Below are 18,228 nucleotides of genomic sequence, written 5' to 3' on the forward strand. Positions count from 1 at the left end.
AGCAAAAAAAACAACACATTTATTGTCTACAACAACATTTATTCCATATCAACTCTTTGTAATTACACATCATAAATAAATAACAGTGTTGTAGAGCTAAACACAGCAAATAACAATATACATTCATTTATATAAATTAGGTAATCTTATATATTTCAAAATCCAAGATGACAATCTAGTACATGTGGAAAATGCAACAAAGAATGTTTACATTAAAATAAGTTTAACTATTTTATCAGTGTAATATACACTAGTCAACAAACTTCCAGCGGCATCACTGGAATATGTGGCTTTTTCGGACGCCATTTTGGAGTCACACGTTATTCAAATCTTCCATCGTTCTGGAGCTGATGCTTTGTTTCCTGTGAGAGACAACGATGCAAGTGACATGTTAGATGAGGAAAAATATCCTGACTTCACAGGTGCAGATCCAGTGTGTAACATTTAGGACGGTTTATCAGCCAAAATAAATATATGTATGTTTGTGTATGATCGTAACTTTTAAATGTTAATTAACCCTTAGTGCTCACAGGTGCACCTCCCACTGTGGGAATAATACACAACTCCTTATATGGACATCCTGGGGGTAAGTCACAACTTCAGGCTTTACAAAATGCATTTTTTTCATCTGCTTATGCGTTGTTCTCGCATATGTTTATTTTTTATAGTGCAGAAGTCACAAAATAGGCCAAGAGAACTTTGAAATGTGACGTTTTTCCAAATTTCACAAATGTAATTAATTAATAAATTTTTCCTCAGGTGTGTTTATATAGTTGGTGAAAATGGGGGGAAACAAGATTGCCTATAGGTTGTGCTGGAAATGAGGATACAAGACACTTGATATTGCACATTCTTATAGCCTCTGTAAATGGAAAAAAACATTACATTCAAGCCATTGCCAAATGATTTCACCCTATGCTGATTACAGCTGAAGACTGTCAAGTGTTAGACATACAGAAGCTGTAAACGGTTGGACTATGTCACGAAACATAGTTTCTGTTTGAGGTCACTTTGGAGTATGTCATGTCGAGACACTGGCATTGTTTTGTTTGTGTTTCTCTTACAGGTGTATATTCATATTTCTGCTCACCGTAGCTCCTCCAGGCAGAGTTTATTGCGGAGCCTGACATCTTCACTGATGGGATAGAGGAGGAGGATCACCAAGCCAGTCACAATGAAGGCCACTGGAGCAGCACCAATCAGCAGCTTCAGGGTGTAAACTACAGCAGCTGGCTGTTTGCAGGCACCAGTGTCATACCCTGCAAACCTACACACACACACACAGAGACTATATAAAAACACATTACAGGAATCGACATCCAGCCTGATGCTGCAACACTGTAAGTGTGCAAACTCAACACCCGCTGCGTTATCAATTATGCATCACGTAAGGGCTTAATGTGTTTCTTTTTTTGTTTTGTTTTTTTACAATACATCATGACACAGGATGTCCAGATACAGAGCATCATGCAGTGTGTGTGTGATATTAATGCAGACTTACTCCAGACAGAGGGTGGACACTCCCAGGGAGATGCCTGCAGCAAACTTGGTGAAGAAGACGTAGAATGAGTAGAAGATGGCTTCATGACCTTTAGAGTAGGGGTTAGCCAGTCTGAAGTCATCCACCACATCTGGCAGCATAGACCTGGATCACACACACACACAGGGAGAAATGAATGATTTGACTATTGTTTTTGTGAGCATGTGGCCGTTGTTCTCTGAGGCATGGTAAAAACTTTAAGCTGATGTGTGTCTCAGCCCGTTTATACTCTCTAGTTTATACTTTAATCGCGTCGCAGCTGATGATGTGGGGCCTACTTATAGCTCTCTGATAAACTGGTGGGCTAAAATTACAGAGCTAATAACATGATTAGATGATGAGCAGTGGGCGATACCACATGTCCCGGGCCTCAGACTGGATAAACAATCAGCCTCTTCCAAGATAAACATGTCCGTACGACAGGCCCCTGTAATTTGGGGTTTTAGGGCAGGGGCAAGAGATGAGTGAGGAATAGATTCAGCTGTAAAAAAAGGAGGAGGTAAAGACTGTTTTACCTTTGTACATGTATTAATTGTGTGATAGTAAAGATGATTTACAGTGTATGCACTCGATGCAGCCTTTAATTCTTTTAAAAAATGACATCATGCCAGACTGTGGCATGACCTGGGTGAGTGGACGTGGCCCTCAAGGCACCAAGTCACCACTAATGACATGTTGGTGCACTGTTGTGGATTAAATAATTACACTTCGTATCAATCAAACATTGAGAGCACGGGCAAACATCTAGAAGGACTGGACGTACACAAACAAAGTCAGACGTTTAGTGGATATTGAAGAATAAGAAATACTATTCACACTAATTCCTTTTTTTAAAAGGTTTTTCCTAACGTACACTGGTGGAAGACACCTTTTCATAAAGTTGATAAAAACAGATTCTTAGAGTCTTTTAATCCACTTGATCACAGTCTAATGTAAGATGTTTTACCATGGCATGAGGAGCGAGGCAGCCACACTGAGTCCAGAGGAGACGGCAACGACATAGGCCACCACCACGTTAGGGATGAGGACCAGCATCAAGGTGAACGGCAGGATCCACTGCATGAACACAGCAGAGATATTCTGTCATTTATTTTTCTTCTTTTCTTTCAAGCGTATGTTTGGGAATCAAACACTTCCACCTTTGCCCACAAGGTGGCGCAAACATAACAGCTTAATAGTTACTATTCTGGCACAAAATAAAATAAAAGCAGAATACTCACAGTAATGCCACAAAACGCTGCTGTCTTTTTCCCAAAAGTTTGCAGGAACCACTGCCACAGTGGAATACTGATCACTGCAGAAGCCTGCAAAGAAACATCAGGTGTCACAAATACAGTATATGAGCATAACAGGACGTAGTCTTCTTTGTTGTGGCCTGAGGTCAACCCAGAAGTATGAATGTACTGAAAAGCCACCAGGGAGTGAGAGCAACTACTGGTTGCAAAAATAAAACCATTTGAATGGAATTCTATGGGAAAATCAGTGAGCAATTCCTGAAGGAGTTAAACTTACTAGTTTAAGATCTTCTTCGATAGAGAATTATGTCAATTATGTTTCCATTCAGAGGAAAATAGATGATAGAACACATATGAGTGAACACCAGTATGATTGACAGCTGGATTCATCTCATGAGAGTCTCATTGTAGGTGACATCCATGAATGTCCAGTTGCTGTTAAGGCGCTGGTCAAATCTTGAGGCTTCGAAATGGGACTTTGTTTTGAAACCAGAAGCCTATGTATTCGCCTAACAGCTAGTAATTGGGAACATATTTTAAGTTTAAATGATGACAATATATACTTGTATATATATATATATATATATACATGTATATATATATATGAAAATGCATGAACTTACAGAACAACGTGACAAAAATATTCCAATAAATAAGTAATGCATTTCATAGTATTCAGTCATGTTATGTGTGCATGTGTGTCTACTTGTCTGCAGATGTTTGGGGGCTTGTGAGGTGAACCAGTGCTACTTAGCTGAACTCACCAGGATGGTCAGCACAATATTCTGGAAGTGGTCCCTCAGGTCGGCAGCGTAGGTGCAGAAGAGGACAAAGTTGCTCTGTATCAGCTGCAGAGAACAGAGATCAAACATTCAGACGTCCACTCCTGTCTCGTCTGCTCAGCATCTTAACTGGTCACTCGGCTCGCTGTGCCGAGTGCCAAGTGGAGTGACTGGAGAATCTGCTGGCGTGTGTTACTTTCTCTGCTGTGATTTATTTCCAGCTCAGATACGGCCGATGACAAGTGACAAATCCTCTGAGAGGAGAGCAGCAAAACTACACAGAAATAGATCTGATGCGAAACTGGGGAAGTCTGATAGAATTTCAGCAGTCCAAACCTGAGGTGTCAAACGTGAAGCATCTGTCTACGAGTGACAGACGAAGAGAAAGCGTGTGCAGGTCTGGTGCCACGCTCAAGAGTCCTGAGACTTAAAACAGAGCTTTCAGTAAGTGCTCTTCTGCATTGATCAAATCAGCATTGAGCGCCAGGAGAACTCCTGCATCGTCAGGATCCAGAGCGGCCTCCATTTACTGTAATGTGTAGTGTGCTGTCTGAGAAGTGCTGCCTAAATAAATGTGCATTTACCTGAATGGCGACAGTGATGAAGAGGAACGCGGCGGTCAGAATGAGGTACGGCCCGTGTCGCATCACCAGGGTGAAGCCCTTATAGAACGACACGTGCTTCTCTGTCCTCAGGCCGTACGGATCTGAAACAGTTACACGTGGAATCACAGTGTGAGTGTGCAGCGTATCGAATAACATGCAGACAGAGAGAGAGAGAGACAGAAAGAGAGAGAGACAGTCGATGGAGTTTCTCCCTGACAATCCTGGAACTGCCCCTGCAATGCAGTGGATGCTGCTTGTCCCACTGAGAGCTGTCATTTATGGCGTAGTAAAGATCAGAGAATGGCAGATTTCCAAAGACAGGGACACTTGCAAGGAACAAGGAACACATTTTTATGCCTGCTAATAAAGGTATTGGAAATATGTAATGTTATATGCCCTAATAGACATTAAAATTGCACAAAAAAGCAAAATTAATGTCTAAAAATGTCCTCTAACAAACTCAATATTCCTACCTAATAATACTGTGTCACGAAGCGTCAGCTTTGTTAGTGTTTTTGTTCTGCTGAGTTTAGTTATCGTGTTAGTTTAGGTTTAAAGTCACGTTAAGTTCTTGTCACTTTTGGTGTTGGGTTTGATTTTCACTTCCTCCTTTATTTTGGTAAATGTCATGTCTTCCTGTCTCATAGTTTCCTCAGTTGTTTTGGCACATGTGCCCTAATTCCCTCATGCACTTCACCTGGTGATCCTGAAGTAATCACTCGCACCTGCCCTTGATTCCCTCTCCCCTATAAAGGGGCCCCAGTTCCTTTGTCTTTTGCCAGTGTGTCGTTTATGCTTTCCAGAGAACACGTCAGAGCCCAAGCCTGTTTCGTCTTTTGTTTGTAAACTCAAGTCTAGTCTAGTTTAGTTTTTTTCCTTTATTTTTCCACAGTTTATTTGATTCTGATTATTAATAAATCCTACACAGCTGCTGGTGTTTTGGTGCCAATCTTTGCCCAAAAGAGTGTTACAGAATTCAAACATGTGACCCTTTATGTGTGATTTAAAATGCAGAAAATGTCAGTATACAACCTGGTGGGACCAGTTCATGCTGGGTGTTTTTGCTGAATAAAACCCTTAAGTCAATTACCCGAGGCTCATTTTCTGTTCACAGACCCAAAAAAAAGCCTCACCATCTTTCTCTTTGACTCCGAGGAACATCAACACTGTGCAGACGACAAATACTCCTCCAATGACACCAGCGGCTATCATGTACACCTCTTTCTGTGGAGAGACAGAACAAACATGTAACCTACATTGATTTATCCCTTTCCCAATCTATTCTGAGCCTTTCCTCAATCTTTAATTCATCATTTTCATAAATAACAGATTTCTATACATCTGCTGAGGAAACACTGCAAGTGTCAGTTTCTATCCTGCGCGGGGGTTGAGTTCTTTTAGTTTCCTCCAGCTTTTCCCTCTTTTAAAACTCATCACTGGATGATTGACTGGCTGTGACTTTCCGTGTTGTTGTTTTTTCCGCATGCAGTTTAAACTCACACACATCACACGCACCGTGCAAATACGAGTATAAACAGGAAGAAACCTCAAGTAAGCGCTGCATCCCAAAATACAGCCTCTGTGCCGCGCGCCGACAGGAACTGCTCTGCCTTAAACAACCTCTGTTTGTTTGCAATTTTTCCATGTGGCTCAACCCCGGCGGTTCATTATTATTTATGCACATCAAACACTCCCTGTTTCCGAGGGCAGACTCAGACAGTGTGCCACCCTCACCAGTGACCACGGAGGAATTTAGCGGGTGGCGGCAGAGGGCTTGGCGTGGTGAGTGGGTTGCCCCTGATTGGGTTCACCCATAATCCATTGGAAAGGGAGCCATTTGAAACCCAAATAGCTGCGGCACAACCAAAATCCAACATAGGAGAGTCTGGACTTTGGCTTGTTTCATCTTCATGAAAAGTCACGTGATCAAACTCGCAGCAGCAGTCGTCAATGTGTCCTATATTATGGCTCTTTCCCTCCAACTTGAAGGTGTTACAGTGCAGTCGCCTTGAAGTAAAAGGCGAATATTTCCAACGTACCGAATATGAGGCGCGCTGAAATGTCCTGGGTGAGATATAAATAGGCCTAATGACTTACAGACGACTGTGGAGACCCCTCAGTGTAATGATGTGAGGGAGGAACCCCCCTTTGTGGTTTTGTGTGAGCGGAGCGGGCTCAGGAAGTCGGGTTCACATATCAAACAGTGGCGTCTCCTTTCAAATCCATGGGTTAAAACGTGGAGCCATTTTGGATGTCAGAACCTGTACCCTTTCTGTCATATGGTCCCATATTCCAACAATCCTCCTTTTCATTCAGATTTTTAGGAAAAGTAAACCTCCTTGTGTACACACGGCCATAAGTAAAGTGAGAGGGGTGATGACAAGATATTTTTGAGCCAACAATGTGGCCTAGTTTGAGCACACCTGGACCCACGGCTGGGCACTGTGATACTTACAGCATGTGACAGGTATTCCTGGGAGTGCACCAGGCTCTTGACGACCTCTGCCCCACTGCTGTTGCCAAGGTAACCCGCGGACACGTTGTGAGTTCGGCAGTGCTTCCGAGTGTGAGCGCTGGCCACAATCTGGCCCTGGATGGCAGCTCCCAAAAGTGTGCCCAGAACCTCCATCGTCATTCCTGTGACCAAACGATTCTTTTAGCACCGCTTCGACAGGTTCCGGTATTGAAAAAACTGACCAATAATTGTTGGGTCGTATGAAAAGAAAAAAAAAACCTTACGGTAAGCAGTGGCTGAGTCTCGCTCCTTCTGGTCTGTACTCAGGAACATAGTGAGAGCAGAGTAAGGCACGTGGAAACACTGAAGAGGAGCAGAAAGAAACAGTCGTGGTTTAGGTCAAACAAAAATCAAGCACAGTAGCAGTCAAACAGCAGCAGAGGTCACATTAAGGTCACATTAAGGTGTCAGCCCGAAATATCTCTACAACTGTGCACTAACGCTCTTGTTCCCTAGAGGATGAATCCTCGGGATATTGGGGCTTCACTGTGGTTCTGACTGTTATGTAAGACTTTACTTGGCTTATAACGGAATATTTAAATTTGACAGCAAATATTATACCTAAAATGTTGTTATTACAGCCATTGGGAGCTGAAGCAGGGCTTTAACATTTAGCCCACAGCACTAAACACAGCCTCACAGCTATCACAATCAGGGCTGACTGACTTTTAGCCTTGTTAGCTTCTTAACTTTTGGCTCACAATCAGATGGGAACACCCTAGATATGTTTAGATGTCTTTTATCTACATGTTCCACTGTAAAAGCATATGTATATGTATATATACATGTATATATATATATATATATATATATATCTCAAACGCAATCTCTGCAGTTTCCATGTTGGCAAACCCTTAGATCTGTTTTCTCCTTCCTCACCACCTCTCCCAGAGAATAGGCGAGGAAAACCGAGTTCTGCCTCACTTTGTAATTTACACAAGGGCTCAGTCAGCACTGTGGCCAAACAAGCATGCACAGCCACGATGGAAATAAACGCGGCGGAGAGCGGAGTTTTTTTAGCCGCTGCCCCTATACGGCATGGCCTTTGCTGGATGCAAACGCAAGGAAAACTGTCGCACCATGGTGGAAGCGAGGACTGATCCATTCGATTGGAAAGCCGCGGTGAGTTTGTAGTGTGCCGCAGACGGACAACCTATGGTGCTCTGACCTCTGTTTACAGACTGTGACCCTCTGGATGATAGTAGCTGGCCTTTCCCAGCAAAAACTCCACACAAACACATACCCAGAGACAATGATGGGAGGCTAAAAGTGGTAACCAGCATTTACCCAGCGAGAGGTTCCTGGCAAGACCGACCATATACTTATCAAGTAGTTAGAATGACATGCCATTACAGCTCGCCACAGTGTGGCTGTCGTGGTCTACATGCTCTGTGGCACATGTTATATGGGTTACTCCAGAGCAGAGCAGAGCCGAGAGATGAATGGTCTGGAACATAATAACAAAAGGCAAACTAAATAAGTACACTTCCACTTTGAGGTGAGGTATCTGAGAGCTCTGGGCTCTAATCTGCTCCATGTCTCACAAATCAAAGTGTAAATCTCACCAGGAGCTGTCGGTGGCTGGCAAGCGATGTCTGCAATCATCCTCACTTTAAACTTTATTGCTCCCCGTGTTTGCTGCATTTCATCTCTATGTTATGTAATGTGTCATTTGTAGACTCTGAGCTGCTTCAATCATCGCTTTTATCTCCTCGTCGTTACTTGATATGTCTTTTGTAGCATCTCTCCTACTGTACTGCAGCCCTGCTGGAGGGTGTGTGTGTGTGTGTTTCTTAAAAACCTCAAATAACAAGTGCAGGGGACGGTGAGGGAACTTACTGTGACAAGGGTTTGGTAGAGGCAATAAAATCCCAGGTACCACATGAACCTGCTGTTGATGAAAGGAGGAACAAACCAGAGGTAGAAGTAGGAGACCACCAAAAACGGAGTGCAGCCCACCATCCTGAGAACACAAAGGTGTGTTAGGTGAGATCAATGCTCAAACGTATAGAATTAGTGAAGAAGAGACAAGAAGTTAAACAGTTTTTGATTACGTTTTTCTTATCCTGAAAAAAAGAAGAAAAGTATCTCAATGTCTTTTGTGGTGCTAGGTTATTTAAAATCAGCTGCAGCCAGTATTTTAAACTGTCGGAATATGGATGACAGTGGTTGTGTTATGTCATTTTCAAAGCACTGTTAAAATCAGGCCATATTTCTAGCAGATTACAGTGGGACTAAGCTGACAGCTCGATGATTATGTTGCTGTAAGTACGATAGGAATCTGTCCTGGGAGGGACACGCAAGCAGGGAACTACCACAATAACACACATGCATGCTTATTCAAAAATGCAGAAAAATGCACCACACACCGAAGCAAACCATTGGGCCAATATGCTGCGCTGTGTTTTTCTCAAGACTTGGAGCGATACAGTGTGTGGGCCATGTATAATTCATGAGTAAACAACTTGTATATGTCATTATGGTTAAAGCAAACAGCTGTGTGTTTCAAAGCCACGAGTAAAGTGCAGATTACGGATGAGCAAGCGTCTGACAAAAACACCAATATATCAGCCGACCTCCTCTCCCTTTTCTTTTGTCAGCGGTTCTTGGCAGAGCAGCACATCTGCGGGTTAAAATAAAGGCCCTGGTGGAATGTAGGTGACTGTGTCACCTCTAACCTCCTCTACGCTAAAGAGAGAGAAGAGGTAGAGGCCAATCGCGGTTTCTTTCTAGCACTGTCCAGCCCGACCGCCTCACTCTCCTCCCGATTGTTTGTTTAAACAAAGGCGGGCTGACAACGCTGGTGCTGCAGTATTGACCGCATTGGTCATGGGAGTGATGAAAGGGTCCCGGGGTGAATGGGACAGTTAGAATGTTCCTGCAAGATGACTGTGTTCAGGGCAGAGAGCGAAATCACTCGCATACCTTCTCACCAACACACCGTCACACCTGCACTGATCATCTGCACAGTCTTAATTAAGTCAGGGGAGGTTGGCACTTACAACTGTCTCCTCACTGACTTGTCTGGGACACTCCCAGCATGTTAATTAACTGTGGATGATGTGCAGCGGGACAGAGGGACTTGGTAGGTGAGAGCGTGTGTGTCTGTGGTGGAAATTAGTAACCACTTTCGCTGCGCTAGTAGATACTAGTAATTACTTTTTATTTCACCACATTGAATTGATAGCCTTGGCGGTAACATTATTAATTATTTTGATATTAAAATTTCTTGTCAAAAGCCTTTATTGCACACAATACTGCATTACTCCAAATGTAAATGGAGGAACAAAAACTCCCTGACACCAAATAAAAGACATAATTCCTACAGCCAGAGCAAAATAATACGAAAAAGTCCAAAGACCTTTCTATCTTTCTATCTTTCTCATTAATCCTCTCAAAACCACCACTCTTCTGACTCTGGGTAAAACTAACTGAATAAAGAAGTAAAGAGTCAGCAAGAATATAAAAATTTGCCTTGCGTTTGCTGACAGTGTAATCATGAAGCATATTGTATACTCAAATCAGTTACAGGACTGAGAACAATATAATTTCATTACAGTTTAAGTAAAGTAGCACTTCTTCCACCACTCATACGCCATCGCTGTCACACGGAAGAAAACACTTCCTGTGCTTTTCCTTGCCACAGGGATGGGGCATGATCCTAATCACAAAATAATAAGCATTGCAACACCCAAAGGGGCATAGTGGGCAAAGTGACTACATCCTTAAGAATTCCACACAAAGATACAAATCACTTTATGTCTGGCTGTGGATGTGACATGGGCCGAGGGGACTTTCCAAAGTGGGCGAAACTGAGTTGCTCGCACTCGCATCGCAAACATCGATGAACCGTGCAATTAAGATTCCTACCACAGAAAATATTCATGTGGAAAAACAACACGAGGCAAGAACACACACACACACACACACACACCTACAGCCTCCCAGAATAATCAAAGCTGATTTAGCAGCATGGAGCATCTGCCCGCTGCTGAGTGCGACTGGCCAGCCCCAGTGGACTTGTCCCTTCAAGCACCGTCAGCTGGTGTATAAGTTAAGGTTTATAATGTGCAAAAGGCATCAGGCTGTGTAATTACTGTTAATGTCACACTAGTGTGGGACACACACACAGAGACACAACACAGCTGATTATAGAATCATCTCTGGGACTGGTGATGGACTAAAAATGCAGTAATGGCTTCATAATCCAAAATGTGAACACAAACCTAACACTGCTCTTTAAGGGCCATGAGACACTGGTACCATTGTTCTACCATAGAAGAAGAAAGCTGGATGAACTGAGGAGCGACACAGACGTGATCAAATGTCACCCAGCTGCACAGTAGCAGCAAATTCATGAAAATGTGCCAGTGTACTTTCTTGGCAACGGAGTTGTTGTCTGGCTTGAAAAGTCCAAAAGTGACCCACGCCCTTAAAGCAGCACGCAGTATACATAGCTCATCAGAGGGAGCGTCAGGAGCAGCGTCGTTAAAGCCGAGTGGTTGTTTACGCAGCTTAATCCTCAGGTGAGAGGTGCAGGCCCGAGTATCGTTACAACAAATCTGTCTGAAGCACACTTTTGTTTGTTTTGCTCGCAGTTTCACACAATCATCGCTGGCCACAGTTATGTCTGAGAGAGTGTGAGCAAACCAAAACCTGTCTCATCCCCCGTCAACAAATCACAGTCATCAGCACCGTGTGTTTACTGGGGGATGAGAGGAGGATGATTTTGCCCACGGAGACTGTGTAAATAAATAAAGAAATAAAAAGAAAACATACATATTTAAATTTACAGTGGATTCTTCAATGATGTAGTGAGTAGAGTGACAGCGCCACACTTCTCGTTATTGTCTGAAGATGCAGCCGAACAGTATGATTTTGTGAATTCATTTCAGTTTGTAGCCACATGATCGAATCTCATTATATTCTCTCGTGTCTATACCCTGACAGCAACAGCGAAGCGTCCCTATAATGCTGTCATCTGATTATTTCAGTGGTGCTCAGCCCAAACCAAGAAAGAAATCCACATGGAAATGCAGAGACAATAACAATAACAGCGACAGAAACATCACAGGACTATTGCACGAGAAACAGCAATAATAGAAACACAGAAACAAAGTGAGAGGAGTGAGCTCACCAAGGCATTAGTCTGCCAATCTTGGTCCAGCTGCTCTTCGTAATGAAGAACCCAACGACAGGGTCGGTCACTGCTCCCCATGCTTTACCGATGAACAGCACCATGGAGGCCTGGAAGGCTGTGATCTGTGGAGCAGAACAGGGACAGACTGAAGGTGAGAAAAACTCACCACACACACACACACACTGACTCTGAGAAACGCTTGCTCTCTTTAAACCGTAAAACACATTTACCTGAGCAATATCGAGCAGGTAGATCTGCAGGAAGAAGGCAGTGGCGCTGGCAGCCACCTCCTTTGGTGCGCCGCCGATAGCGAAACACAACTTGTTGCATATCGACAACTTCTGGCTCAAGTCGGTCTGTGAGACAAAAGGGGACAAAGGAGGAGGAGGGAAGTTAATGTGATTACAGAGGCTTTGTAGAACAGGCTGCTGATGAGCAAATGGACTTTTTCTGCTCTGCAAGCATGAAGACTCTTATTCCAGGTGAGAAATCAGTGATGCCATCGATTGTTGACACTGAACGCACCCTGTAATTGTTTAAGTGGTGTAATGTAAATATAAGGATACAAACTGTTTGCAAGCCATGTAGTTGTTACGTAGTTATTTACATCCAATAAGCATTTTGTACAAGAATAATATGATCACATCACAGTCAGTGTCCATTTATTACCATTATTTACTTTTCTCATTTCTGCGAAGGGAAGTCAGGAATGTACATAAAGAATGTGTCATTTTGAAAGGCGGTAAGTGCGAATGACTCAGCGTTAACGTCATCAACATAACAAGTCATACTGTTCGTACTGAATTATTCAGGCTTACTGGCTGACAAAATGACATTATGCAATCGACAATCCCAAGGTGTGTATTCAAAATAAGAGTCCTAAAATCCAAAATGTACTCTCTGACTCTCTTCTATTTTTTCAACTTCAACTTTTGTTCCAAGAAAGTTCCTGCTCCCCCACACCAGTGTGAAACCTTCCCAGACTTACTCATGTGAATTCAGGTGTGTCACTTGAAAATAATTGTGTAGTCATCCATAATCTGAACGTGTTCCATGTCTATTTACAGTAAGGTGCTCAAAATAGCTTCATTTCCTCATTATCACCATTCCACAGCAGCTCAGTGATTCGGGGGAAAGGGAAATGGTTGCTTCAGTGCTAAATGTATCTATTTGCAATGGTGTGCACACGATGATACATGTGCTTGCTAATGAATTCTACTCAATAAAGATATGTGTGTGTTTGTGTGTGTGTATGTGTGTAAGAAATAGAGGATCAGAGGGAGACCCTCGGCTGTTTGCATTGTGGTCTATCCGAGCAGACATTGAGGCACATGCAGGAGCCTGAGAAACCCACCAAGTCATCAAGGCTCTGTTTCCCTTCAGCTCTGCTAAACCCATCAGTCACGTAACTGTGTGTGTGTGTGTGTGTGTGTGTGTGTGTGTGTCTGCAGTGAGAAGGGCACGCTTTCATCTTCACACATGAATAAGACAAGACACCACAGTCTAGGGAGCCCAATATTTACGACTGTCTCCGAGGCTGTGTACTGCACACATATCAACCTTTGCAATTTCACTCTTCCCTTTTGCGTTCAACCTTTGGTGTCAGACAGACACACACACACACACACACATACACATACGCTTGCACAGCTTTTCTTCTTAGGATTCTGAATTGACTTCCATTCATTTGGACAGCATCAACAAAGCATTACCCCTGACCTTAACCATAACCAGTTCATCCCTAATCTTAACCTTAACCGTAACCAAACCACAAGTCAAATCTCAACAAATACAGGTAACAAATACAAGTGTACACACACACACACTGAAAACAGTGTCAGTCCATATCCCGTGGCCCACGTTTGGCCCGCAGCTGCTCCCCTCAGAGCTTTATGAAAGAAGGAAATCACCAAAGTAACCACAGCCGCGACCGGCGCACTGTTATTATCCGGCTCACATTTTCTCTTCCTCCTTTTTTTGCCCCATCAAAACATGGAGGGGTTCGAGAATGACAATTACCAGGAGGGAGGTGTGTAATTATTCAATCGCAAGACAAGCGGGTCAGAGGTAAGTAAAGGCTGTGCGGCGGTTCCGACTTCAAAACTCTCTCTTCTTCCACTCTCACTGCAATTACCCCTAATTGGAGAGAAAAATCAAAGTCTTTGGTGTCTGGAGAACGCTGCTTAACTGATGATGTGCAAAAATACTCAGTGCACACAGCATTGCTCCCTCTCTCTCTTTCTATCACTCCAAACACTTATTCTGCGCTTCCAAACCCTCACTTTTAAGAGTTCTTATCATCAAAAAGGCATAAACAGGATATCCCATCCACTGTTGTCTGGATGCACACACAAACCCTCATATACACAGTTATAGAAGAACTGACTCAAAGTAAAAGGAGCATTGGCAAAGTTCAGACGAGCAAAGAAACAAGGACAGATAAGACTAATCTCTTAAGTTAATGAATCCCTTAACTGCTGCGGGGAAAACAGTTTAAAATGTCTGACCTGCACTGCAAGTCATTAAAATAAGGATTTGAGGATAATTCCACTGCAATGAAAGGAAGCGCGGGAAGAAATCCTGCTTAGTTATATTCTCAGAATAAAATGCATGTGCTCAGTGTTCAGCTGGTAAAATGGATGAAAAAGCAGTTTATCTAACGATTTGGTGACATGGTCATAATGGTCACGTCCAGTAGTTTTGTTAACGTCAAAGACTATGAATTAGGAATAGAAATTGGAAAAGTCAGCGCTAGTAACAAGCGGCTAAAATGTCAGCGCTGCCTAAGCTCCCAAGGATTTAATTCAAAATCGGGGACAGACTGGTGAACATCGAATAATAACCAGTCTTTTTTCCTTTTTTGAATTCCCTTTAAAATGCAGCATATTGGATTGGGGAAAGTCTTCATGTGGAATTCGCTGTGACAGTTGGCCCATTACTGAGTGGATCTATCATTCTGTCTCATTCACAAAAGGACAATGTTTTACTTACCTCAGAGCTGCGATGCTGTTCCGCAGTGCTTGTCATCGTCAGGCCGTAAGAAGTTTCAGATTGCAAATGACTCGTTAAAAATTCAGCGTAAGTGCTGAACAGTCATGAAATTATATGTGCTCCTTTGATTTCGATCTGTGATCTAACAGTAGCCACAGAAACGTGTGCATACATATATATACTGGTGTCTTTGATGAGAAGTTGAAAGTTTATTTTGCCTTTGATCTTGACCTATGATCTACCACACAGGATAGTATACTTCCTATTTTCATTTTCATTAGGGGAAAAGGGCAGAATATAAACGCACTGATGTCTTTGATGTGCTGAACATTTCAAATCCGAATGGGCCAAATCGGTGGCAAACTGTGGAAGCAGTCGGCAACCAAAACAATATGGAATATTGTGATAAAGCATGGAAAACAGTGAATGAAAATAATAAATGGAAATAGATCAAAGGCAGACATATCTGTCGGTATCTGTCTCCGTCAATTTTCAAAATATTTTGAAAACCGTGAGGACTGAATACAATTAGCCACTTTTTTTTCATGCACAAACTGACTTCACTCAACAACAAAGCTCATGTGACTTTGTATTTGACAGAGGTTTGGCAGAAATAAGGCAGTGGCAGAACTGGTTATTTAGATCATGTGTCAATTCAGTCTAAAGGACAACCTGGGCCACATTATAGCAGAGAATGAGTGGATAACTGCAGTGTTATTGCATTCCAGCAGTATATAGTCTCTGATGGGACAACAGTGCATTTAAATGCTTGGTTCTCTCTCATTTGCTTTACTTGAATTTCTTTATGGGCCATGAATGAAAACACAGTCTCACACACGAGAGAGTTGCCCACTTCATTGGCTCATCACACACAAATGGCATATTATCCAAATTGGCATTCATAAAATGAACATGACCCTACAAAACTGACATGAAAGTCAACTCAGCCTGCCAGTGTTGGCAAAAACAGGAGTAAGCTGTCTTGTTTCCTATCATGTCCCCGATCACAACTGTCCCATCGTCGCCAAAGTCCACTGACGTTGCCCCAGGGTCAGACAAAAGAAAGCAATCATCAAACAGGTCATCCCATCAGTGGACACACTTCTCCCAAATGAAAACAATCAACTTCCACACATTCAGTCCCATAATCTGGCGGATTACAGTTCACAGGAAAACAATGCAGCCGATTAATCACGACCAGATAAGCAACTAAAGAGATCACACTTTCCATCCTCTCTCCATCCAGTCATGGGGGAATCACTCAGAACCGAGTGAGGCTGCAAATGCAACACGTCAGATTGACTTACTTTGATTGACTGACAGTCGTGTGAGTGACAAAAACTACAACTAAATATGATGACAACCTGTACACCAATACAAAAAAGGAACCAAAACAAGTGTCTCTTACCTGCTGAGGACTTTTGGGGACCAGTGGTTCAGTGGGTTTGATGAACTTCCCCACAGAGCCTCGAACTCCCTTCTCCCCCTTGGTCATGGCTGAGAGACTGTGTGACAGGCGGCAGCCGTACTTCTGAGGCTGCGTGTGTGAGGCAGTGCCAAAGTGAGTGTGGCTGTGACTCCTTGTGTGAGCAACAGTCTGCCACTGGGTGGTGTAGGTCAGAGGCTGAAACTGGATGTGGCTTTGACTCCGGGTGTGAGTGTGCTGGGCGTGTGTGATGGCTCCAGAGGCCGGGAGCTCCTCCTGCTCCTCCTCTGTGACAACTCTGCCGCTTTCTGCTGTCATTCTTTCACATGCTGTTCTTATCTGGAACGAGGTCACAAAGGGAAAGGGTGTGAAATTAACACACACGCGCATATTTCATCACTGAAGAATGCAGGCACATACATACAATTACTGGCCATTTTATTAGGTACGCCTGTTTAACTGCTTTTTTCACACAAATTGTACAAATAACAACAACCTCGCAAATAATTGCCAAACACAGAACATGATCTAGACTTTCTGATGTTCAAACCAAGCATCAGTGACTTTGAATATGGCACTGTTGGTCATGGCAGATGAAAAAATCAAACCATGACACAGATGATCTACAACAGACGACCTGGTGAGTGTGTGGAATGAAACACACACATATTGGCTGCACAAACACACACACTCATACCTGTATTCAAAGAATGTGCTGAAAGAATGCAGACACATAAATGCACACACATGTGTGAGCGCAGACAAAGACTCTTTGCTGTTTGGAAATGGCACAACAGCACATATGAATACAGATGCAGAGGAATGCAACAAGGAAAACACGGGGGGTAGAGAGAGAGAGGCAGAGAGGGAGAGAGAGAGAGAGACTCCTAAAAGTCATCCAGGTTGGAAGCATCATCATCTGCAGTGTCAGACATGTCTGCACAGCTGGTGAGGTGGTGAGACCTTGAGAAAGAGCAAACAGGAGCGCACAGCGCGACGATGTCCCGCGTTGAACTGTGTGTGTTGTTAGTGTGAGTGTGCATCCAACCGTCCGCGCGCACTCTGCAAAAAAAACAACAAAAAAACAATAAACAAATAAACCAACACAGATACTATCTTACCCTGGATTGATAGAACATGAGCCGGAGCTGTCCGTCAGTTTGAAAGTCTGTTACTCTTGAGCTCTGATAGTCCGGATGAGAGAGAGAGCGTGAGACTGCGGAGGATGGAGATGGAGCGCGCGCTGTCTGCAGTGACGGAGCTGCGCCCTGCAGTGGCCGCTTGCATGTATGCATGCATGCGTGCGTGTGTGCGTGAGTGTGTGTGTGGAGAAGAACTAAAGCCTCAAAATCCCCCGGGCGATGATAAACAGTTTATTTTATTTGAATGTGTGTGTGCCTTTGTATACTGTCTGTAATAATAAGAAGGAGTAACTATAAGTACGGTTTTATTTAATTTAAATCATCATTTATAGTGATTCTTATGTTATAATAAAAGGCATTTTACACTTTGAATTGAACAAAGCATGGTGCCAAGCTTTACATTAAGGATCATGGAGGGGTGTTATTTGGAGTGAACATCTAAATTGCAGTTTGGTGTAAGTGTAATTAAAAGTAATGCCTCCACTGCATCCAACATTATTTTCCATTGTAACCAGTAGCATGCACAGACATCTGAAGAGCAGGGGAGAAGATTAAAAGGGCACCTACTACACACAAGTGGGGCACGCACCACTAGCATATAATTTATGTTCACTCACTATACATTTAAAGGGACATCATTTACAGCACAGCATCACTTTCTATCACCAAGATGGGCATTTTCTATACAGCGTTGAATATCATTTCCAGATATTGGAGAAACTTCATAACGGCACGCATAGGAAACAAAGTTGCAAGGGCATCTTATAGGGCACTGCATCATCTTTCTCCACTAGAAAGGCACAAACATTTTTAAAATGTATATTTTGCTTTTCTAAAAACACCACTGATCGT

General features: G+C 43.0%; 1 protein-coding gene across 2 annotated transcripts; it reads right to left on the bottom strand.

Annotated features, from left to right (window-relative positions):
* Window positions 1–18: 18 nt before the first annotated feature.
* mfsd2b (major facilitator superfamily domain containing 2B) lies at window positions 19–17,462 on the bottom strand. 2 transcript variants are annotated; one of them, XM_044048395.1, is made up of 15 exons: window positions 17,356–17,462; window positions 16,217–16,573; window positions 12,048–12,173; window positions 11,815–11,939; window positions 8,517–8,640; window positions 6,902–6,980; window positions 6,618–6,799; window positions 5,296–5,386; window positions 4,142–4,263; window positions 3,540–3,623; window positions 2,761–2,844; window positions 2,487–2,596; window positions 1,502–1,645; window positions 1,091–1,267; window positions 19–362 (listed from the first exon to the last, which is right to left on the bottom strand). In XM_044048395.1, exons 1-15 carry the CDS (start codon window positions 17,371–17,373, stop codon window positions 314–316), a joined length of 1,872 nt encoding a protein of 623 aa, XP_043904330.1. In that variant the 5' UTR covers window positions 17,374–17,462; the 3' UTR covers window positions 19–313. The 2 variants fall into 2 exon arrangements, with proteins under 2 accessions (XP_043904330.1, XP_043904331.1); XM_044048396.1 differs by lacking the exon at window positions 17,356–17,462 and adding an exon at window positions 16,932–17,055.
* Window positions 17,463–18,228: the final 766 nt, after the last annotated feature.

This window comes from Solea senegalensis, linkage group LG17, assembly GCF_019176455.1.
Source record: "Solea senegalensis isolate Sse05_10M linkage group LG17, IFAPA_SoseM_1, whole genome shotgun sequence".
Classification (NCBI taxonomy): domain Eukaryota; kingdom Metazoa; phylum Chordata; class Actinopteri; order Pleuronectiformes; family Soleidae; genus Solea; species Solea senegalensis.

What these genes read in the sequence shown, in the direction of transcription:
- mfsd2b (XM_044048395.1), bottom strand. An exon ending in TCCCCAAAAGTCCTCAGCAG is followed by an intron (nt 12,174 to 16,216) that starts GTAAGAGACACT and finishes TTTGTCTCACAG; the next exon opens with ACCGACTTGAGCCAGAAGTT. An exon ending in TCATCACTGTCGCCATTCAG is followed by an intron (nt 3,624 to 4,141) that starts GTAAATGCACAT and finishes TGTTCTCTGCAG; the next exon opens with CTGATACAGAGCAACTTTGT.